At 39.2% G+C, this 24,238-nt stretch overlaps 1 protein-coding gene across 3 annotated transcripts in view; it reads right to left on the bottom strand.

Moving 5' to 3' along the window:
- rgs12b (regulator of G protein signaling 12b) overlaps positions 1-24,238 on the bottom strand; it is a 52,090-nt gene that overhangs the window by 26,630 nt on the left and 1,222 nt on the right. For all 3 annotated transcript variants that reach the window (XM_030143728.1, XM_030143709.1, XM_030143718.1), the window contains exons 2-5: positions 22,861-24,164; positions 22,476-22,715; positions 19,935-20,933; positions 15,813-15,932 (exon numbers count right to left, since the gene is read on the bottom strand). In XM_030143728.1, coding sequence (XP_029999588.1) covers positions 15,813-15,932; positions 19,935-20,933; positions 22,476-22,715; positions 22,861-23,910 — 2,409 coding nt within the window. In that variant the 5' untranslated portion in view covers positions 23,911-24,164. The remainder of the gene's footprint in view (positions 1-15,812; positions 15,933-19,934; positions 20,934-22,475; positions 22,716-22,860; positions 24,165-24,238) is intronic.

Raw genomic sequence — 24,238 nt, 5'->3', positions numbered from 1 at the left:
AGTAAAGAGGAGAAAAGATTTCTCATGTCTCAATCCTTGTCTAACCTAATTCCTGTGGTCTGGCTGAGTAGCTCGGTTTCCTTTGTGTGTGTGTGTGTGTGTGTGTGTGTGTGTGTGTGTGTGTGTGTGTGTGTGTACACGGCCTTTTCATGGCCTTTTCTGGGGCAGTTCAACATAAAAGGGAAAAATTCTCTTCAACAGATATCAGATGACAGGAACACTACAGAGACTGACATTCAGTACATTTATGTGCTAGCATTGTTTTAAGTGTTTACTATACAAACAGACACAGCTTGAATTATCATATGCACTTTACATAATAGCCTTATGTGCAATATCAAGACATAAATGTTGTTTTGGCTGCACCAGTTAACTCGCTACTGAAAATTGGGGTATTGCTTCACATTGAATCACAAATGTAACAAATCTAGACACACAGATATTGATATCTGATACTGACCACACAACCAGAAAAAAGCAGCTGTCAAGCAGGACATAGGTAAAAGTTCCAAAATATCAATTCCTAACTTTAATATTAAACATGACTCCTGCATGAGAACTTTTCTGGTCCTGCACGTCTAAATGAAAATCAAAGACTTGTATTAAGATACTTCTAAACAATCTCATAAAAAATGCATGCAGAGTTCTGCTGTCAACAAAAATGATCTTCTCTTTTTTTCTTTTCTTCTGCCTTTCTCATCTACATCTATATCCCAAATGAAAAAAAACCTCAATACTGCCCTCTACTGCTGTCACAAAGATTAGGCACTCCAGCATCAACAGGTAGACAGGCGACTAGCTTAAACAAGCCTCAGTAGTGGCAAAACACACATAGTTGCTCTGTATTTGCTGTGCAAGATGACCATTAGATTTTGTGCTTCTTGCAGTGTTGTAATGATTACAGTTACTTCATCTGCTTTTTAAGTTGCTTTGCTTTTCATTAAAATCTATGAACTATTTGAAACTCAATTTATAGATCTCCATTAAAAGCATGACATATGTAGAGTAGCTGGTTGCTTAAAAGCTGGCACATCACTCACAGCTACAAAAATTCATTGACAGTCTTGATGACTCTTGCTAAACCACGGGAAAATTGCACAAGCAAACAGTCACGGCTGTCTGATGTGTCAGGATATTTGCTTTGATTAAAGCTAAAAAGTGATAAGCGGTTTCTTAATTTTTATTGTCTAGACTCGTTGCATTTGAGAGCGAATCTGTGACTGACTTATCACATGACACGGTTCAACTGTGCTGATGTGGTAAACTGTACCATCTGGCTCTCGAAAATAAAAAGAGGCACTTGTGTTTATTTGAAATCTGAGCTTCATATGAAGTGACTCCTGGCCTCCTGTGTACAGGAGCGGCGTTGATCCTACCTCATCATCTGATTTTCCTTTCCTGACACTCTCTGCTCTCAGGGGATATCACGAGGAAAACACACACACTCGCACACGCATTTTCACAAGATGAAATGTCTGGGCAGTTTGTTATCTTTGGGCATCTGCATGTATATTTATTTACTTTAATGATGTGAATGAGTTTTATTACTCTGGTTATGTGCGTGTGCTGGGTCAGAGGGCTTTCAGGCTGTTCTTTTCTCACTGCTGTGCTGAGCAAAATAATGTCCTGGGCTGCTTTTCACTAGAGTGTCAAGACCGCTTTGCAAAAATTGTCCACACAACCACACACAAACACATTACAACCTCACTGCACATTTTTGATCATGGACTGATTCATGATTGCAAAATATATTCATTATTTTTATCAGTATATTTAGAAATGCAAATTAGCATGGTGACATTTTAACATGTCGGGAAATCAAAACACACAGGCTCACCCCTTATTTTCTTTATCAAAAGCAGTGAACAAAGCGACAGCCAAAATATGTCAACAGGTTTCCCATTTAACTCAACGGAGCCAGAGGAAGTGCAGTGATTGGCCATTTACCAGTCACATGACCTGTCATTCCAGCAACAGGCCCTGCCACTAAAGTTTCAAGGCATTCTACTGACTTTACCAAATTAAATGCCCGATAGATGATAGGAATTATTTCAAACGGACCACAACAGCATTAAAAAGCAGAGATATGTCTAGTTTCTCTGATTCCTACTTGGTATTTAGTAACAACATTATGTCTGTAGCAACAGTTTGGTGCCTCTTTGAATGCGAGCTGACAAAAAAATCCACTTGCAGTCAGGATGAAACCTACAGAATCTAATCGAGCAACACTCATGTAAAACATTCACGACTGTGTAACATATCCAGCATGCTATAAATGTAAGAGAGTATTAAATGGGATGAGGATGTATCAAATACAAGGAGTACAAGCACACACACGCACAAGTGCACAGAGCTGATTACTCACTGGTTCAGTGGCTGTTTCAGAATCCACGCTCAAAGTTTGCTGCTCCATGAATGAAGAAAGACAAGTAATCCTCAACACTGTTCATAAAAGCTCTGCTCAGTACACATTTTCATCAGCTGTTTAATGTGTGTGTGTCGGCGTGTCAGAGGAAAAATGTAGCCGCAAAGAACTTGCTGGCTTTCAAATGTCCAAATCGCTACAGAATGTCACTGTCGCTAGATTCCCCTTCTCTCTATTACTCTCTCTCGCTCTCATCCCCCCTTCCTCCTTCTCCTCCTCCCTCTGTATCATCTCCCTCGCCCTGCCTCTCTCTCTCTCTCTCTCTCTCTCTCTCTCTCTCTCTCTCTCTCTCTCTCTCTCTCTCTCTCTCTCTCTCTCTCTCTCTCTCTCTCTCTCTCTCTCTCTCTCTCTCTCTCTCTCTCTCTCTCTCTCTCTCTCTCTCTCTCTCTCTCTCTCTCTCTCTCTCTCTCTCTCTCTCTCTCTCTCTCTCTCTCTCTCTCTCTCTCTCTCTCTCCCCCCTGCCGCTCCTCTTTCTCTGCTTTTCCACCCACCCTTGTATAATTTCTATTCCACCCACACTGCCGTGGTCTGAGGGACGCGGCAGGCATACACACACTCAGACGAATGCGGAGGCACGGCTGCAGAGGGAGACCCAAGCAATCAGAGAACACACACACCCACATGTAAAATCAGCGCTGGGAGCTCTTCTGTCATCTGCTTAGTATGCCCCACGCATGTCAGGGGTACACAGAGTAAACTGACATTCAAGATGGGTCAGAAAGGGGGGCAAAAAAAGGAGCCAAACAGGGGTGTTGAGCCATGATCTGCTGAGGAGGACTGACAGTAGTGAAAGGAAGACAGGCAGACGCATAAGAACAGGAAGATCCTTCACTTGACGGTGTGGACAGATATCTGCAGTAATGAAAGCTGTGTACAGAAAAAGCTGACTTCCTCAACATGTCTTGACATACAGTGGAGTCAGTCACCTCAACACCCTTCCACCTACACACAACACCCCTCCAGCACATGATCTATTTGGCTCAGGGGTGAGGGCACCGGGTGAAGCACCGCCTTAGTCAAGAACTCAGACAGCAAAACACAGGAGTCACTTCAACCATAACAAGACGATGACATTTATCAGAATGAAAGCACCATGTAGAAGTAACCACTGAACTTTGAAAGAGAAGTAATCTGAAGTAATCTTAAGTAATCTTGTTTTGCTTGAGGTGAGCTGACCTCGGAGAACAGTCAAAGATGTTAAGCACGTGATCATGTGCATTTGTCTAATGCTATCACAAATATAGAATTTTAGTTGAGTCTTAAAGCTAAAGGAAGTGGAAATTTGGAGGGGGATGAAAAGCCAGTAGGGCTGCATGATTAATGGATTTTAAATCAAAATCAGATTTTTTAATTAGGATGATTTTTAAAAAAGGTAAAACATCAAATCGATTTCATCTCTCTCATGCCTCCAGGCTGCAGGGCTACCATAGGTTCCTCCTCCTAACTGTGAGGGCGGTCTTTCACAGAAGTCTGTGTAATGACCACGGACCTTCGATCTGTGATGGGTACGTAGTAGTGATACCAATGTAAGCCATGGTTCCACACACGGAGCCCTCAATTCAAATATAACTGCTTGGGGATCACTCTTCTTATGTGGTCAACACACACATGACTGACGCCTGTCACTGATTTACATTGGTGTCACTTCTGTGGGCCCATCACGTGATATCATCACAGATTTGAGGTAGGGAGCGGTGCCTTGCATTGCGGGCTGCTCACAAAAACGACATGCTGACTTCTGTTGTCTTTTGTACTTTTACCCAAAAATCAAAATCAAAATCGAAAATTGAGTTTTTAGAGGAAACAAAAAAATGGGGATTTTATTTTTGGCCAAAATCGTGCAGCCCTAAAAGACAGAATTTCAAAATGCACACATTCTTTCTGCAGTTCTCTCCTTTAGGTCCAAATCAAATGACTGATTACAAAGATAGGTGATCTGATACCGTTTCATTCTACTATGAAAAAGTGAAGCCAAAGTATTATTGTGTGTGTGGTTGTGGGAGCAGTGCCATTAAGTAGAGCAGTGGAATTATTTCTGATGGAAAGTTAACAGCAATCCAAAATTAAAGCTGTCAATCACAAATTGAACCCAACTACCTCACTGAAAAGACCTGGAATTAGCCAACAATGCTGAAAAGGTACTCTGTGGTCTTCTGGTATAGTGTAGACTGTCTACCTCCTGTGAATTGAGTTAAGAGAAGGTGAAGAAGTCAAATGCTTTTCATTCATTTATGGTATTTTCCCCATGGGACATAAATCTCAGAAGTCTATCTGGAACAATGGTAGGTATATATTTGTACCAAAGTAACCATTTATTTAAAAAAAAAAACACACACAAAAAAGCTTTGCACTGCTTCAGTTTCACTTACAGATTAATCTGTTCTACTGGTTTCATCGTATATCTCAATCATTCAAAACTGCAAAACACATTATCATATTCAGGTACTAATACATGTTGTGTCTACAATAAGAGAATTTAGATTTTCTCTTATTTTCCTTTGTTTAAATACATCAATCACTGCAGAGTAAGACACCTCTGATACTCTTTCTTCCAATTACATAATAAAATGATAAATAGTGGTACTGATAAAAACCAATACTGATCAATATGATGAAAACTACATCACCCACACCCACAAACAGTTATGATTAATGTCTTTGTCTTTTGTCTTTTAATTGGCTTTTCAGTTTTGGCATGTTGTGTTTGTGATTTTATGCTGTTAATATTGTACAAATCTAATTCTGTATTTACACAGTAAAGCTGATGAAAAAAAGTGGCATTTGTAATTATCTCATAGGCTTTGTGATAAAAAACTTCACAGGGAAGATTTGATTTTGATAAATACACAAACACCTGTGCTGACACTTAGTAAGAAATAGCTGATGATATCCAGCCGTTTTCAAACAGCTGGATGATAACTCCATCTGAAAACAGCTGGATACAGAGGATCATGATAATGGAAAATAGTTCCACTTAGCTCAAATAACAGCAACGAGCTGATTATGTATTAACTGTGACAGGCCTGCATTGTCTGAGATCATTGTGGAGTTCCCACCTGTCCCTTTAGTGCAGGGGTGTCAAAGTCATTTCTTCCAGGGGCCGCATTCAGCCCAATTGGATCTCAGGTGGGCCAAACCACTAAAGTAATAGCATTATAACCTATAAATAATGACAACTTTTTGTTTTAGTGCAATAAAAAACATTAAATTATGAAAATATTCACATTTACAAGCTATCTTTTAACAAAAAACATAGTGAATAACCTGAAAAAAATGAAATTTGTAAGAAAAATAAGAGCAGTTTTAACAATATTATGCCTCAGCTTATTATTTATACACGTGCATTACGCACAATGTTACACAAACATGTGGTAACAGGCAAAATAAAATAATTCAATTCAATTCCTAAAATAATTAAATTCAATTTCTTATTTGCCCAAGTCATTGTTCTTCTTGGTAAATGGTCTGAACTTACATAGTACATTTTCTATACCTTCATAGTACCCAAAGTGCTTTACAATTTCTCACATTCACCCATCCACACCAGCGGGCGGCTGCTGCCATGCACGGCAATTCAGGGTTCAGTGTCTTCGATATATGGACAGTCAGAGCCAGGATTTGAACCGCTGACCCTTTGGTCACTGGATGACCCGCTCTACCAACTAAGCCACAGCCTGCCCGTCTTGGTAGTTCTTTGAGGTTCAACTGGACTAGTTTAGCTTCAAAAGAGCAAAATTAGTCCAGTTGAACCTAGAACCTATAAAAATGGAGTTGTCACTATTTACAGATTATTGTTACTATAATTTTACCATAGATCATATTGGTCTGTATGTGGAACCTGAACTAAAATGAGTTTGACACCCTTGATTGTTAATATCTTCAGTGTAATTTTCTTCGCAAATTCATCCTGCGGGTCAGCTTGGACCTTTTGGCGGGCCGGTTTTGGCCCCCGGGCCGCATGTTTAAGACCCCTGCTTCAGACCAGGGGTGCCCAGTCCGGGTCGTTGAGAGCCACTATCCTGCATGTTTTAGATGTATCCTTCTTCCAACACACCTGATTCAAATGATAAGTCTATCATCAAGCTCTGCAGAAACCTGATAATGACCGTCAGGTGTACTGGAAGAGGGAAACATCTAAAACATGCAGGACAGGGCACCCCTGCTTTAGACCAATACACTGCAGTTCTCTTACATTAAGGCTTTAAATTCAATAACTTTTGAAAATGCCACACACACACAAGTAAAATCCCAGGCCAAATCTATACCATCCCAAATGATGATTAATCACTGTATGTAGTCATTGCATGGCTTTAGAAATCTTACGTAGTGGTTATGTCATTCTCATTCTAAAACAAAATGTGTTGAATATCAATCAAAAAGAGGCTGCCAACAGGTCACATAAGTGGTGCAGAAAGGATGCCGCCTCTTCGTCTTGAATAATTCACTTGGTCTTGATAGTTCAGTACTCATGGAATCAAGGTGTATTACTTTTCACAAAATATACAGAGGACTCTGTACTTGTCAGTCTTTTTTTCCCCTTCTATTGAGATTTCCTTTTGGACTCCCACCAAACACTTGAGCTCCACTGAAAAGAAATTATATCTTCCTCTACTTATCATGTCATGTTGCAGCTCACGAAGGAGCAGCAGCAATCAACCTAGCAATCAGCTCATTGTGTCCACTGTTTGGCACTTATATTTGTGCATTGGACCTCTACATGATTATTTGTGCCTGTTCTCCATTGTGAGTCTTACTGTGGAGTAAATGGCTGGCGTAGGTGGGACTGATTCCACCTACAATCACCTTTCTTTGTAGGGCCACTTGAGAATTAGTTGTGTGCGTGTGTGTGTGTGTGCGAGTGCATGCGTGCGTGCATGCGTGTGTGTGTGTTGGGCCCTTTTCACACAGTTCAGTCAGTTATTTGCATTTGCCAGTTGAATACAGCAAGCAATTTAAGGCGTTCATTAAAAACACAGCTGGAGGAGAGTAAATATGTGCAGCATGACTTTCTTATCCTTAATACTGTCATATTTTTATTTCTGTGTGTGAGACGTCTAACAGAACAAACCAAAAACTGGAGCTTCTAACATGAAGAGGCATAAATATAGACAGCCTTGTACATACTTTTTGAACACATTACCATTCAACCATGACAGTGTTTAGCCTCAAAGCTGCTTGTATAGGTTAAATGGTATAGCTTAAAGACAAATATGTGCAATTAGTAGTTAAAGTGTAACTTCCAGGTTACATTTTTGGAAACAGTTGCTACTTTTTTTCTGAATATTGTTCCTTATGACATTCTATCTTCAGAGGAACTCAGTATTTTACTGGAAGGACAACTGCCTCTCCTCTGTTACGTTTAAGTACACACAGTACACATCTATTGCAACCACCCCACACTGTAACACTTCACTGTTTCAGTCACATTTTACCCCACTCCTTTTCAAATCTCAACAAATAATCTGCTTTTTGACATCGTACTTTCAAAAAGTCATACAAAAAGAGATAATACTGCTATTATATCTTCATATTTCAGTGTCTGTCCTACAGGCTGCTGTAGCTGAGGAGTCAGTTAGCCGACGTGGTTGTGCCAGCACTGATTTAAAACCTGTTTGGCCAACTTTGCACACTTTTGGAAGCAGAACTGAGATTCTGGTGAAATACAGTGCCTTCGATTTTCATAGTAATTCAGGTTTCTGTCAGTTTTGAACTGTTTGAGATCCCTCCCTGTTCTCCCTCTCTGTCAAAGCCCTGCCAAACAGTGCAGTAAACTCAGTGAAAAGTTTGACTATATAATTTGTTGGTTCTATAAATGTAAAAGAAGCATGTGTTCATGTGTATGTACTTCTAAGAGAGATGATGTTGAACAGTGAAGTTAATTAATTCATCATGTGTGACTGGAATTCATAATGTTTTTGCATGTACTGTAACTGAGGCAATTCGACTGAATTATAACTCCACACTGACAGTGAATATGTTCATGCCAGCAGGTTATTTCTCCTTATCTGTTGAGTCCCTTTGATACAGCAGGCTCAAAATAACAACAACAACAACAACAATAATAATAATAATAATAATAATAATAATAATAATAATAATAATAATAATAATAATAATAATAATAATAATAATAATAATTTTGTAATTGTAACTGTATGAATTCATACCTTCATGATTCCCTATTTTTATACTTGGGTACTTCTATGAAACTGGTTCCTAAAAACAGGACAGAGGGGCAAAAATTCAAACCAGATGTAGACTAATGTTATGAAAGTTTGGAAGCACTTTGGGCCTATTTTAAAAACTAGAAAAGCACTTGGACAGTGCAGACCTCCACCAAGGCAGATCAGTCCCACCCCCTGATCACCACCAAAATTTAATCATTTGTTCCTTGTTCCAGTATCAACATTTCCTGAAAATTTCCTCAAACTCTGTCCATAACTTTTTGAGTCATCTTGCTAACAGACAGACAAACAAACAGATAAACCCCAATGAAAACATAACCTCCTTGGTGGAGGTAATAAATGTTTACTGAGATAAAAGATCAACTATTCTTCAGATAAAACACATTTTTATATTATTTTGCATTATTTTTAATACAAAAATCCTCATGTGACAGGGTCAAAAGCACAGAAAAACTACGCCCTATCTTTTTTTATATCTTTTTATTCTCTTACATATTTTGGGAATTGAACTAATTATGCAAGACAGAGTTTTTTTTTTAAAAAAGACCGCTGTTGCAAAATAATTTGCGATTCATATGCGCTTAACTGGGCAGGTTCTGCATGTAACACCAGTGGACATGATGGGTTACACATGAAACTTGGAATGAGACTGCCAACTCATGAAAAACCCTCATGTCTGCATTAGAAAAAAAAACTAGGATCATCAAATTTAACATACTGTCTTTGTTTATAGCAGTATATAAGACCATTTCAAGCCATGTGGTCCAGATCAAATACAGTGACACCTAGGTAGCTTTTCCTGTCCCAATTTTGGCCCCAATATTTTACTAAAAATTCATTAATTTTGGGATGGCTCAGAGCAAGAGTATACTTTTTTTTACATTTATCTGAGGTCATCATTAGGTACATCCTGGGGGGAAATATGTTTAAATTTCTCCAAAATGTACCCAGTTTCATAGACGCGCCTACTTCTATTCCTTATTTTCTTTGAACATGATCGAGTTTGATTGGTCTTTTTTATGGTCATGGAACATTCTCTATTTTCAAAGCAAACTGATAAACACATCTCCAAATACAGTTACACTTTATCATAATATGTTTAGTAACATGATGTACTTGTGTATTATTATCTTTGGCTCACTATTTATTGATGCGTATGTGCATCCTCTTCTTTTTCATGTGTGTAGTGATAGGTGTGTATTTGCTGTGTGTGTGCGAGTTTATCTACTGTATGTGCTTTGTGTTGAGGCCTCATTAATGAAGGGAATGTCTGCTTGTTGCTCATCAGAGCTCATTAGAAGTGCAGCTAACACTTCAAACCCCATTACCCCCCACCACCATCACCACATGAATACACATACACACACACAGACACACACACACCAACCTCCAATTCCTCTCCTAATACAAAGCTCTCTCTGTTTGTGAACATTAGCGCGTGTGCAGCAAGAGAAAAAGGCCTAACGACCACAAGAAAAAGGTGGAATAGATGGGGAAGGAGAGTAGGGGTCTTAAGTGGAGAAGAGGACAGAGTTCCCTGCTATAGGATGGTGACCGATAGGACAGCAATTGAGTCATGATTTAAAAAAAAAAAAACAAAAAAAAAAATTAATTAATATGCCATGATGTTTTATCTCACAGTGTGTTGCAATACGTTCTTAATGGAAAGATTTGTTTGGCTTATTTCACATAAAAGCGTCTACTTAAGGTGTACAGGCTATGCCAATTTAGCTAATGATACCACCACCAAAGATTCTGAGAAGTTAAGATATTTCTGTGATTTCTGTGAGATCAAGTCCAGCTAAAAAAATAAATAAATAAAAGAAACAAGAAACAACAGACAAGTGCAAACCTCCTCCAAAATAAAACATGCAACTTCCTCACAACTATCCCTACCAATCCCCTTAGCTTCATAAAGACAATATGATTCAGAAACACTGTCCTGAATTCTGGATGAGAACATGCCAAGGAAATATTAAGATATAGTGGGATACAATGACAGGATTCCCACTCTTTCCCTGAAATTATTTTCCAGGACTTTGCCAGGACATTTTCAGCTGCTACAGAGTCAAGTTATCACATCATACACTAATCCATACTCCTGTCTCCCTCATTCTTTGGAAGTGTTCTTTTCTACAGTTGTAACTTGCATTTACCCAGATTGTTTCTATGTTTATTACTCAGACATTTGATGTGCAGTCTATGGCTATAATTTATCTATGAAAGATAGTTATGACAAATGTATCTTAGAATAGTGCAAACACACCCACAGATTACAGCAGAGCACTTCATTAGCCTGACACACTGGAGTTATAATGTTCAATTGGACAACTCCCAATTCAACTTTCTCTACTCTCTTACTTTCTCTCCTGCACTTCCTCTAAAAATATCTGTATATTTTCAATAAATCACTGACAAACAATTTCCTTTCTCTCTTCTCAGTTTAGGCAAACAAGGTCACAAGGCAGGGGGAGGACAAATAATTTTCCAGGATAATTTAACCATTTCCAGGACATGGGACATTTTTTCTCATTTTCCATATGCTTTCCATGACTGGAAAATTGGTCAATCATTTTTCAGGTTTTCCAGGACGCATGGGAACCCTGAGTGAGATATACACTAAACATGTATGTGATGAATTCGAATAGATTCAAATAAATGTCAGCAGAGACTTTTTTTTTTTTTTTCCCCAACCCTTGCTACAAAAATAGGGATTTGGGGAACTTTTTCTGATCTCGTCCTTTGACCTACAGTACAACAGCCAAAATATAGCAATCTAAAGCCCAAAAGAAGAGCACAATTTGTCTTAAATTGTGGATGCTAGACTGCTTACAGGTGAATGACTAACAAACCAACAAACACCAATAAAAAGAAAGCCACCTCAGATGAGCAATTTTAAGCTGAAGTGAAAAAAATCCTTATTGGATATGCGTGTGAAGGAATTGAAAGCACCACATCATCTACAAATTTACAACTTTCTACGTTTCAAGGTCATTGAATTGTTCAGAATTTGTGTCATAAAAGTTCAACTGCAAATGCCTTCCTGAGGAAGCCACTCTTCTCCATAGTTATGTTTTGTGTCCTTTGTTCCATACTGGACTAACAATATTTACAACTTTAACGGATATGCTTCATACAGAGTTGAAACCTGATCCACTTTAGGTTGTACTTGGAGCCTCTAATCAATTTTCACAACTTAACAAACACCACCGTCAACTTCTATCTTATGCACATATCGAAGGAAAAAAGCTTGTTTTGTTGTTCTGGAAAAAATCAGAGGTTCCTTCAGTTAAATTATAGCTGGAAGAAATGGTTAAACTCTCTCACCTGGAGAGAATCCGGTTCTCATTGTTAAAAAAAACTACACCAGTTTAATCAGATTTGGCATCCCCTTCAACAATATATTGATACCTCAATCTGAATATAATTAGAAATAATGTGGCCTCCCTTGGTGTGATATGTCATAAGTCCTGGGATGGGGGGTGGATGAGGGTTGTTAAATTGTGTGTTTGTTATGTTTGCTTTCCTCTGTTGTACTTTTGGTTTGTTCACTCTGTTTATTTCTCAAAATGTGGACAAATTGTAATAATAGATGTTTTTGTGACTAACTTCTGAATAAAAAGATTCACAACAAAAAGTTCAACAGCAGCTTCAAATGTAATAAAGTAACACACTTTTAACAAAGTGACTTGCGATGTGTCCTAGGTGGCTTCTCTCTCTCTCTCTGTGTGTTTTATGGTTCTCTGCTGTGCTGTTCAATTAAGAAAAAATGCCAAAAATGTATAGGAAAAAAAACATTACTGCTAAAATCAGTTTAAATCTACTTATCTGCTCCCACCGTGCCCTGATACCCATGAAAAAACGGAAATGTTTGGATTTCCTCTGATCTCTATCTTAGGGGAACAGAAGAGGACCAAAGCTACTGTTCTGAATTAGAGATATAAAGGCTGTGCTCTACTCTTCCCAAAATTTGTGTGCGCACACACACACACACACACACACACACACACACTGTGTTTGTAAGATGTAAACAAAACCCAGCATGTTCCAGTTCAGACTTCAATGTACACCATTATCCCATATTCTATTTATTATCATGTAGACTCATGTACAATAACATAGAGAAAGAACAGCTGATGAAAACAGAAGCTGAAGGTAGAAAACTGTCAAATCCAAATAAATTTAAATTTAATATAAAGTTGCTCAAACCTATGTCTTCCTTCAAGGGCATTTACCTCAATATAACAATGACAGCAATCCATTACTTTCCTGCCTGCATACTACAGCAGACTACCGCTTTATAAAATGCTGTAAAGCAGAACTAAATAGTGACATTGTTAGGCAAATCTCATGTCTCTCAAGTGACTGGATCACAGGTCATTTCTTGCAGCAATAACACACATTCTTATAAAAATGTAGCCATACTGTGCCTATTCAGCAGAAAATGATATACTCTGATGGCTAAGTGAAGATGGTGAATACATTAATTGTTAAGTAATTCTTGTGGTGAGACAGCGAAAGTTCACCACTAATAACCAAGCTACTAAATGTCTCTTAGCTGTTTCTATGCTGTAGCTCTACCCATGACTTTGTGTATGTTGCCACGGTGATGTGAGAAAGGGCTTGATATGTCATGTGGATGTATGATACTTGTGACCTGCTATTTTTAGAGATGGGTAGTGCATGTGCGGCTCAAATATGAGGATGCCATGCTGGTTGGAGAGAGCCGGAGCCTTGCTATAACAATCCTTAAATGATGGATATGTGTGTGCTCTGCATACATGTATACAGGTATGGCTCAAAAAATTAGAATATTATGAAAAAGTTCAATATTTTTTGTCACTCATTTCAGAAGGTGAAACCCATATATTATATAGACTCATTAGACATACAGTGAAATATTTCAAGGCTTTATTTCTTGAAATTTTGATGATTATGGCTTACAGATAATGAAAACCCAAAATTCAGTGACTCAGAAAATTAGAATATTACATAAAATCAAATTTTAAAAAATTATATTTTAAACAGAAATGTCAGGCTTCTGAAAAGTATGTTCATTTCTGTGTAGTCAAGACTTGGTTGGGCCTCCTTTTACATGAATTACTGCATCACTGTATTGTGGCATGGAGAAGATCAGCTTGTGGCACTGCTCAGGTGAATGGAAGCCTGGGTTGCTTTGATAGTGTCCTTCAGCTCATCTGCATTGTTGGATCTGGTGTCTCTCATCTTCCTCTTGACAATAACAATACTCCATAGATTCTCTGTGGGGTTCAGGTCAGGCCAGTTTGCTGGTCCATCAAGCACAGTAACACCATGGTCACTGAACCAGCTTTGGTACCTTTGGCAGTGTGGGCAGGTGCCAAGTCCTGCTGGAAAATGAAATCAGCATCTCCATAAAGTTTGTCAGCAGAAGGAAGCATGAAGTGTTCTAAAATGTCCTGGTAGATGGGTGTGTTGACTGTGGACTTCAGAAAACACAGTGGACCAACACCAGCAGATGCCATGGCAGACCAAGTCAGCACTAACTGTGGAAAGTCCAAAGTCCTCTTTTCAAATGAATGTAAATTTTGCACGTAATTTGGAAATCAAGGTCCCAGAGTCTGGAGGAAGAGTGGAGAGGCACAGAATCCAAGTTGCTTGAGGTCTAGTGTGAAGTTTCCACAGTCAGTGATGATTTGAGCTGCCATGGTATCTGCTGGTGTTGGTCCACTGTGTTTTCTGAAGTCCACAGTCAACACCCCCATCTACCAGGACATTTTAGAACACTTCATACTTCCTTCTTCTGACAAACTTTATGGAGATGCTGATTTCATTTTCCAGCAGGACTTGGCACCTGCCCACACTGTCAAAGGTACCAAAATCTGGCTCAGTGACCATGGTGTTGCTGTGAGTGATGGACCCGCAAACTCACCTGACTTGAACCCCATAGAGCAGAGGTGTCAAACTCATTTCGGTTCAGGGGCCATATTTAGCCCAATTTGATCTCAAGCGGGTCAGACCAGTAAAATAATGACTTAATAACCTATAAATAATGACATATCCAAGTTTTTCATTTTGTTTTAGTACAAAAAAAACCCAATTAAATTATGAAAATATTTACATTTCACAAAAAAGACGCGAATAACCTGAAAAAACAGAAATTTCATTTGAAAAATTAGTGCAATTTTTACAATATTATGCCTCGACTTATTATTTATACATGTACATTTACACACAATGTTACATAAACATTTGGTAACAGACAGAATATTGTAAAAATTTTGGAGTTTGGAACTAAAATTTGAACAATTCCTACAATACTCCATCTCTTATTATTAACACAACTACAGATCACAGTGGATCCATATATGCACAAAACATTTACTGACAGGCAGAATATTGTTAAAATTGCACATTTCGGGTTGTTCATCTTTGATTTTATTTATGTATTTATTTGCATTTTATTGAGAAAAAATCATTTTGTACATGTAAATATTTTCACTGTGTAATCTTATTTTTTTTCACTTAAATTTTTCACGAAGAAAATTTGTAGTTGTCATTATTTATGGTTTATTGTGTTGTTATTTTTACTTGAGATCACATTGGTCTGTATGTGGAACCTGAACCAAAATGATTTTGACAACCTTGACTGTTCAGGTTAATTTTTGCACTTTCATCCCGCGGGCCGGATTGGAACCTTTGGTGGGCCAGATTTGGTCCCCTGGGCGCATGTTTGACACCTGTGCCATATAGAATCTAAAACGTATTGTGAAGACGAAGATGAGAGACACCAGATCCAACAATGCAGATGAGCTGAAGGACACTATCTAACCAACCTGGGCTTCCATTCACCTGAGCAGTGCCAGGTGGAATGAAAAGGAAAGGTGGAAAGGAGGCCCAACCAAGTCTTGACTACATAGAAATGAACATACTTTTCAGAGGCCTGACATTTCTGTTTAAAATATCATTTTTTAATTGATATTATGTAATATCCTATTTTTCTGAGACACTGAATTTTGGGTTTTCATTATCTGTAAGCCATAATCATCAAAATTTCAAGAAATAACAGCTTGAAATATTTCACTCTACGTCTAATGAGTCTATATAATATATGGGTTTCACCTTCTGAAATGAGTGACAAAAAATGTTGAACTTTTTTCATGATATTCTAATTTTTTGAGATGTACCTGTATATCAGCGAGTGTCCGTGCACATGTTCTTACCTCCAGATCATCCAGGGATCGGGCCAGGCTGAGACGTTTGGAGCGTCCGAAGGAGCGCCTGGCTGAGGAACGCTGGGGGAGAGGGGGAAAGCCCATGGTCAGACCACGAAATCGACCACCCTGAGGAAAAGACAAACACACATGTTTAATCTAAAACCAAGTCTAATAAAGTACAATGAACTTAGAGAATCAACATGCTGGGGATGAGCCTCCAACTTCTTACACATAAAAGGTGACAAAATCATTCTTTGTATTTAAATGTACTCAGTGGTTGACATCTGAAACACCAGTTGCACTGAAAAAGCTTCAAATATGAAAAAGTGGAGGTGACTGGAATAAACAGCAAATGTCTTCTGTGGTTTTTCTAAAGTCAGTCAGATAAATGCAGTTATGCAGCAGCTTGGTGCATTTTTTTGGCTAACTTGAAGACACCTCTGCTTAGTTTAACCTGCCTGGAGCATTAGTCAGTTACACACACATGCCTATTCAAGTCGTTTTTCTTTTCTCCACTTAAATGTTAAATTCCACATGTTTGACACAGGCATGTACAGTCCTGTGATTTCTTCCTACAGCGCCAGATTTTACATTTAGTCAACACCAAAGCCACAGCCACAGATCAGAGACTCACACGGAAACAAAACAAGGATTAGGCACAATCACAACAACACCTGTAGGCTATAACTGGACCTTTAAAAGTAGCTAACACTGTTCTGCAGTTTCATCTTTTGATTCCATGTGCTACTATGTAATAATAATAATATCAACAGGATTAATATTGCAGCCAGTATTTAGTCATAACTTGTAAGATGTAGTGGAAACTGGATATTAACACATCGTCAATTTTTTATCCTTGTCAGAATTTTGACAGGGATTACACATTATACATGTCTAAAATGAACACCTGAACACAAATGAGTCTCTAAATCAAAGTAAAATACGCCCGATCATGAATATCAAACTCAAAGTAATTAATCAATAAATGTGGACTGTCAAACTAACCATAAAAAATCAAACTGTAGTGCATTTAAAACTGCTTTGCCACTACATGACACCGTTGACTCGTGCCTGAAATGACCACATGATAAAATTAGTCACTGGGTCATCAAGATTTATTGTCCACGACCCATCTGACCATGATGTAACCATGCTGAGTGATACCATAAGGCAAACAGGAAGAGCAGCTCGGTCCTGTCTGAGTGGCTGTCACAAGTCTGCAAACAGCCTTTTTGCAACTGTTAATTTTTTATAGTTACAGAACGGCTGGAATATTTTGCTACTTTCTGGTCAAGATCCATCAGTGGACTTCAGCTAATTAATCAATGCTGCTCTAGAGGACACACCGTGACATATGTTGAATGTGACTGGCTGATTAAGAGACAGTCTTGTCGGAATTTCATCAGGAGGTGACCAGCGGTGTTGCCTGGATACGGACTAATCCTTGTGAATGTGTGGATGTGGTTGCATGTGAGTCTGTGAGTCAGATAACACTGAACGATTGATTATATGTGCGGACATATTTAGTGACGTAATTATAAAAGACAACTCATTCCTACTTGCAATGAGGTTTTTTTTCCCCTTTAAAAATAGCTGAGATTTGAGTGTATCTGAACTCAGTGGTGGGGATTTGTTTTGGGTGTGGCTGCACTGGAGTTTTATGAATATCTCAGAGACAAGACCAAAAATTTAGTGGAAACTTCACAGCGCTTATCTGTGCGTTTGCTCTTGATCCCTCAAATCCAACCAATCCTTTGATATCTCTTTCTCTTTCACACACACACACACACACACACACAAGAAAAAAGCTACCCATCCTTCCTTTTTATGACAACACAGCCAAAAAAATTACAGTTCCAATATGACTGAGACTAACTCAAAGAGACACTGAATACCCTTATAGTTACGGTTTAGTTTACAATAACCAATCAAGAATTTGTCAGATGTAAACACCGTACAATATATGGTGTGTAGGTTGTTCACTGAAACTTGTTTTCCATGAGGAATGAAGGAAGTGAACATTACAGAGGTTCAGATAGTGAAACAGCGCCACCATATGGTACAAACTATGCACACCAGAGCAGTCACTTAATAAAAAACCTCATATCCCTGCAGGTATAACAGACACAGTGAATTCTCCTAAGCTTATAAATACTTCCTGTAACTGTCCCATGAGGTCCTTGGGCCCATGATCACAAAAAGGTTTACAGGGGGAAACCTCAGTCCCTTGAGTATTAAAGGATCTGGGGTCTGTCTGAAGGTAGAGGTAGGCAGAAATGAAAAAGACAGATTACTAAAGCACTTAAGACTAGGTAAATATAAAATTAAAAAATGTCACTCTAATCAGTCACAGAGGCCAAGAAAAGACATTCAATTAAATTGCAGTTCCTATTGAGGTTAAAGCTTAAGGTTTAAGTCCAATCACTGTTGACTCTGAAAACTTCTACAAAGTCAGGAAGAGGCTGAGACAGGAGTGGTGAGGGTCTGAATGTCCAGGTGTAGATGGTTCATCTGCAGGACAGACAACCACAGGCACATATGCACAAACATGGGAGGCTCTAAAAGGGCTCCTTGAAGACCTGAGGCCTACGTACCCATCGAAAACAGCAATTCTGCAGCCTGCGATATTGTGTCACCATGGTGATTTAATGCATTATTTCAGATTAAATCCAACAAACAAATGAACCAGTTAAGGTAGCAGTTTTAGGAGGCAAAATCACTATGTTCTTTGAATCTGGTCGTTCAGAATAAAGCAATGTAACAGTGTAAGTTCCGTGTTAGAAAATGAACAAGGTTTGCCAGATTTTCACAGCTCCGATTAGAGGTTTGGATAAACATTTTTTTTAAAAATACAAAAACTTTAAGACATAGAGTTGTCCAAAATGGCTGGCATTTCGACAGCATCAAGGTCAAAAGGCTTAAGAAGATTTGAAAAAAGAAAATAGCATGTTGTTGAGCTCTTTTCACCTATAAAATGCAGATCTTTATGTATGTGTCACTTTTGCTTTTTATGTGTATTATGACCTGCACTGATATATTTAATCACAATCAAGTCATATTGAAGTGGTTACATCTAAAGGCACTTGTCAATAAAAAGCTTTTACTCAACTTTTTAGGACTTTTAAGCAATATTGCCTAGCCAAACTGAAATGTAAGTGCTAAATATAACAGTACTTGATATAAATAATAAAAAAGTAGTAAAATAACTTAAAAAATAAAATAAAAATAAGTAAAAGTAAAATTAAATTGTAGTAATATAGTAACATTACTTACTACACTATAGCATTTTACATTTCAACAGTAGTCTTTCCGAAACAGATTAATAATCACATACAGGCTCTACTTTTATTTGCACCTTACTCTTAATTTCTTAAAGTTCTATAAAAACAACAACATAAAAAAAGCTCAGTTACAAGAAATGAAGAACTAAATTACACACTGATGAAAAATTAGTTGAAAAGCTGCTCTGCTGGCTGTTTAAGGTGGGAAACAGGTGGTTTTCAGGTGGTGGCAGATGCCTGGCTAGTGCATAATGCATGATCTGATACTGGAGCAGCAGGGATGAATAACTTATCTACTTGTACAAGTCTGAGAGCCAACTGTGGCCCTCTACTTAAACAATATACCATAGGCATGATTAGTGGCATGAACACATTTCACTACAAATTTCAAAACGCCTTTTTACAGAGCTAAACAGTAGGCGGTGAGAAGGAGAGAGGGAGAGGGTGAGAGGGTGCAAATGAAAGTGCTGGGATGAACACACACATGGATTTATAGCTCCAATAAACTGTAGTCTTGGACACACTGTAGTCTGAGTAAATTTCCACAGCAGGGGTGTGTGATGGGGGATGCTATCTTCTACTCGGCCTTCTCATCTCATAGTCACTTTTAACACAACTCTCCCAAAAGTCCACAGCCCACAAAACTGGCACAGTATAACACAGCAAAGAATCCACAGTTACAGAGATGCTGACTATGTTTAAGTTCAAAGATGTGATTATAAGACTCAAAAACGATTGACATAAGGCTAAACAAAAAATGAACAAAAAAAACAGACATAAAAAGAAGACGTCCCTAATGCAAATATTTGGCTTTATGACTTTTCGACCATACTCGTGTGGAACTCACCTTTTTCTCTCCGTCCTTGTTCCCTCGTTTCTTCTCTCTTTCACCTCTCTCTGTAGTAGCCCTGTCCCGGTCACCAGCACCGAACAGTTTTTTAGCCCACTCATCCTTCTGAACAGCCAGTCGATGGGTGTGAGAGTGGGGATGTGAGGGAGGAGGTGGTTGGCTCCCTCCATGTGGCGGCAGGTGGTCTCCTGGGGCAAGCGGAGCCCGGTAACGGTCAGCTGGGATCTTGCTCATGGGTGGGGGGAGGGTGCTGCAGTTAGCTGATGACCACCCGTCGGTGGATTCGGCGTAGGACTCCTGATCGCTGCTCAGGCCCTGGAGGTGACCGTGGTGGTGGTGCTGCTGACGCCAGTCTCTCAGCACATGGACTGGCAGCCACCTCTGAGGCTCCGCCCCTCCTCCCCCTGCTGCTGCTCCTCCTCCACCCCCTCTCTTTTCTCCTCCTCCCACTGTTCCTCCCCGTTTCCCCTGAGTGTAGTGGTGTGGGTGGACCCCTCGAGGGTGCCTGCCAGAGACATCAGGGTGAGATAAGGGGAGAGGGTGAGGGAGGTCAGCCAGGTGTGGTTCATGACGATAGTGACCGTTTCTCAAAGACGGAGGAGGAGGTGGTGGGTGTGAGGCTGCAGCTCCCAGGGTGGGACTCCAGGCCTGCTGGGACGAAGGGGGGCTGTCCCAGTGGCGCAGTCCAGGGACATGGTTGTGGTTGGGAGGACCTCCGAGGTCAACTAAAAGCACTCGGTTGCTCTTCTCCTCAGGTAAAAAGTTGCCAATCCCACTGTCACTGTTGCTGCTGGTGCTGTGGTTCTGTTGAGCGTCGTTGTCTGGATCATGGAAGGCTCGAGCCCTCACCCCCTCAATGTTGTCCCCCATGTCTCGGTAGAGGACAGAGACAAACTGAAGGAGAGGCTGAGAACTGGGAGGAAACTCCAGACATCCTCCTGTGTCTGGGTCTGGGGTACATTCAAAGCCAAACCTCCGGGCAACACCTAAATGGACCTGTCAAAAAAAAAAAAAAGGGAGTGAAAGTTAGGGTGTAGACAATGCAAACATATACTGTAGGCTTATTTTTCTTCATGACAAACACTCATAGCCTTTTACTTCAACTGTGGCAGAATTAATATAATCTACATGGTTTGTACACAATTTTATAGACAAAATTTCTAAAGATTACCATGATGTTTCAAGGTCCCATAATGTAAATTCATGATCACTCACAACTTTCAAGTACATATGGACATGAGTTTATAATGGGCATGAAATTATATAGCAACGCTTTTCACTCTCTGTTAGTTAATTTTATATTCACTTGATATAGTAAGAAAAACTATTAAGTGAATAAAACATTTTCTAAGGATTACAAATGTATAATTATTACTTAACCAAACCTTATAGGGGGGCCGTGTGAAGAAAATTGCTACATCATGAGCTTTAATTGCAGTTTTCCAAAGTGGCTTTGCATGGGGATAAAGAAAAGCCCATTGGAGAAGTAATGGAATTATACTACTTCAGAAGTAATTGAATTTAATATTTCACTTTAATGTTTGACTCTGAATTTTGCTTAAGATATTCTGTTTCCTATATATTGTTTATTATTATATTGGCAAATATTTTGAGCTTTAGCCTTACTTTTAATATATGCAATTTATTTCTACGTCTTCGCTTTACCTTGTACCTACCTATGTGGTTATAATATATGTTGACAGTTCATCTTAACTGTCCTGTTGAGTAGAATGTCACTGGTGACCTATTTTAAACTCACAGTAGCTAATTTCAGCAAAAACAAAGTTGTGTACATCCCTGAAATTTAATTTTCATGAATTTTTCCAATCTATCCAATCAATGAGTCTTCTTAATTTTGTGACTTTTCCACGTTTATCATGACTGTAGGAACCCCAAGTTAACACAACGGAAGACTAGGAAGACTAGACATGAAAAACATTTATTGATTTATTTACTGTATTTATTTATTCATTTTTACCAAGGTTTATTTATTCATTTATTTTAGCAAGTTTTAACAACAAACAACATAACAACAAACTTGTCCCCGCCCCACTACAGCTTCACAAATATTTATATTAAAACAAAACAAAGAGGCTTTGCAAAATATGAGAATGTTGTTAAACAATAGTTCATTATTCAACTCCTATTGTACAAAACAAACTTAAAGACTAAATAAATGAAAAAAATTAACCAAAATTTCAAAATTATAATACACAGTACATAATGCTAAAAATAGCTTAGTGATACTGTACTTGTTATTATAGCTCTGTATTATCGGAATAATAGAGCTGAAATAAGATCATTTTTTGTTTTCTATAAAACAATCAAGATGTACTAAGAACTGTCAAGTGGATATTCAATATATGTCTATGTATATCAGATTCTATGTTACTCATTGACTAGATATTTAACAGTATAAAGAATCATGTAAATATAAATAAAATTTTCTGCCCAAGTTACAAAAGTTTTAATTACATCTATTATATGTTTTTCCACAAGTGTCTTTTTGATGTATAACATTTGTGTCACTTTTCGTACCTGGTGGTGAGACAGGTCTGGATCCACTATGAAAACATGGCAGGAAGTTCTCAAACTACTCTCTTCATCTCGTCCGTGGCTGAAACGACGCTCGTCATGGTCATCTGTGGCCTGCATCGTGACCAGTCCAAAGAATCGTCTGTCATCTGGACAACAGGCACTGAAGGCTAGTTTTTCTGCTGGATAGGTGGCCAAGACCTGCCCTCTGTCACTGCACAGATGCACACTGTCATGCATGACCTACAAGAAATAAGTTAATGTTACAACTGCATAAAAAAAGATATCACAGTGGCTTTGATGGAAAATTTCTTTTACATTAAACCACTGTGGGTGTTTATTAAATTGACCACATAGTCCACATGTTACAATTCTCATTAAAACAAACCTTCATAAGGACCAGTGAATGGATCTTTTGTTCTGCTCGGAGGCGCCTCATGCTTCCTCTGATGGCTTGCAAGCTGTCATTTTCTAGGCTTGCCCCTGTAGATGCCAGTTCAATGGAGCCCAGATAGCCAACAATCATCCCCACATTGAGGATGCCTTCGCCGGGCTCTAGGCCCAAGTCGGCTCCATCTCCTACGTCCCCCTCGTGTTCATCATGGTGGTGAAGATGAAGATGTCGGAAGTCTGAGTCAAGAAAAACTGAATCATCATTTAGAACTTGAGCCATCTCCTCCTCAGACAGTAAGTTGGGGTTGCTCTGGGAATGGGAGGGGTTCCGATAAGGGGGAAATTCTGGATCAGAAAGCGGACGTGGCTTGGATGTGGATGTGACCACAGGCCTGTCCTTGTCGGAGCTGCTAGAGGAGTGGCTGGAGTTCTCAAAAATCATGTTAAAAATTCCTCCAGACTGCAGCTCAGCCACAACCTTCTCGGCTCTGTTTATGCCCAGCTGCTTAGAATCCAGTTTGGGTTTGTACCACCCTCCACGAGCTCCTGACCTACTGTTATTATTGTTATTAACACTGTTATCGTAAAAAACATCCAGCTCATCATCACTAGAGCACGAGTCCAGAAAAGATGCTGCCATGGTGTTGCTGCTATGGTGCCGACTGCTGGCGTTGCGCTGGTGATGATGGTGTCTTCTGTGGCGCTCTCCCTCTGCGATGACCAGTTTCAAAACGCCAGAACAACGTCCAATTAATTTAACTACATCTTCATGTGAAGCCTTGGAGACATTGATGTCATTGACAGACAGGATGTAGTCACCTGAACGTAACCCCATATAGTCAGCAGGACTCCCTTTCAGAATGCAGCTAAGGATACATGGACTTTGACCTGACAAAGTAAAGCCATACCCTGTTCTCCCTCTTGCCACCTCCACTGCTCGGATACGGCCTTGCTGGGTGGAAGAGGAAGGAGGCTGATGGGGAAGGTTAAGCCCACTTCCAACATAGGGCCGTCTTTTGGATGACGCATCCATTTGCTTAAACATTGTGCCAGGTAAGTTTCTTTTGTCCACCGATTCAGATTCAATGAGTCATTATTCGTCCTATGGCTGAGCAGAAACACGGGTCATTTCCAAACGCTGCTCTCTGTGTCGAACAGCTCTGGTGTCAGGCTGCTATGAAAAAAGGAGGAGCAGTTCAAAATGCAGCAGAGGGATGAAAGTTTGGCCTCAGTTCTTGCACAGCCATGCTAGCACTCCCATCCTGGTGTCACTCTCTCCAAGTTGATAAGGCGAATTACCTGCAACACAGCACAACAAAACAGACAGTAATGAGAGTTCTTCCCTCTTTAACTGTCGATACAGAAACTAATTA

This window comes from Sphaeramia orbicularis, chromosome 1 (assembly GCF_902148855.1).
Source record: "Sphaeramia orbicularis chromosome 1, fSphaOr1.1, whole genome shotgun sequence".
In the NCBI taxonomy this organism is placed as follows: domain Eukaryota; kingdom Metazoa; phylum Chordata; class Actinopteri; order Kurtiformes; family Apogonidae; genus Sphaeramia; species Sphaeramia orbicularis.
This window is presented reverse-complemented; position numbering and strand designations above follow the sequence as displayed.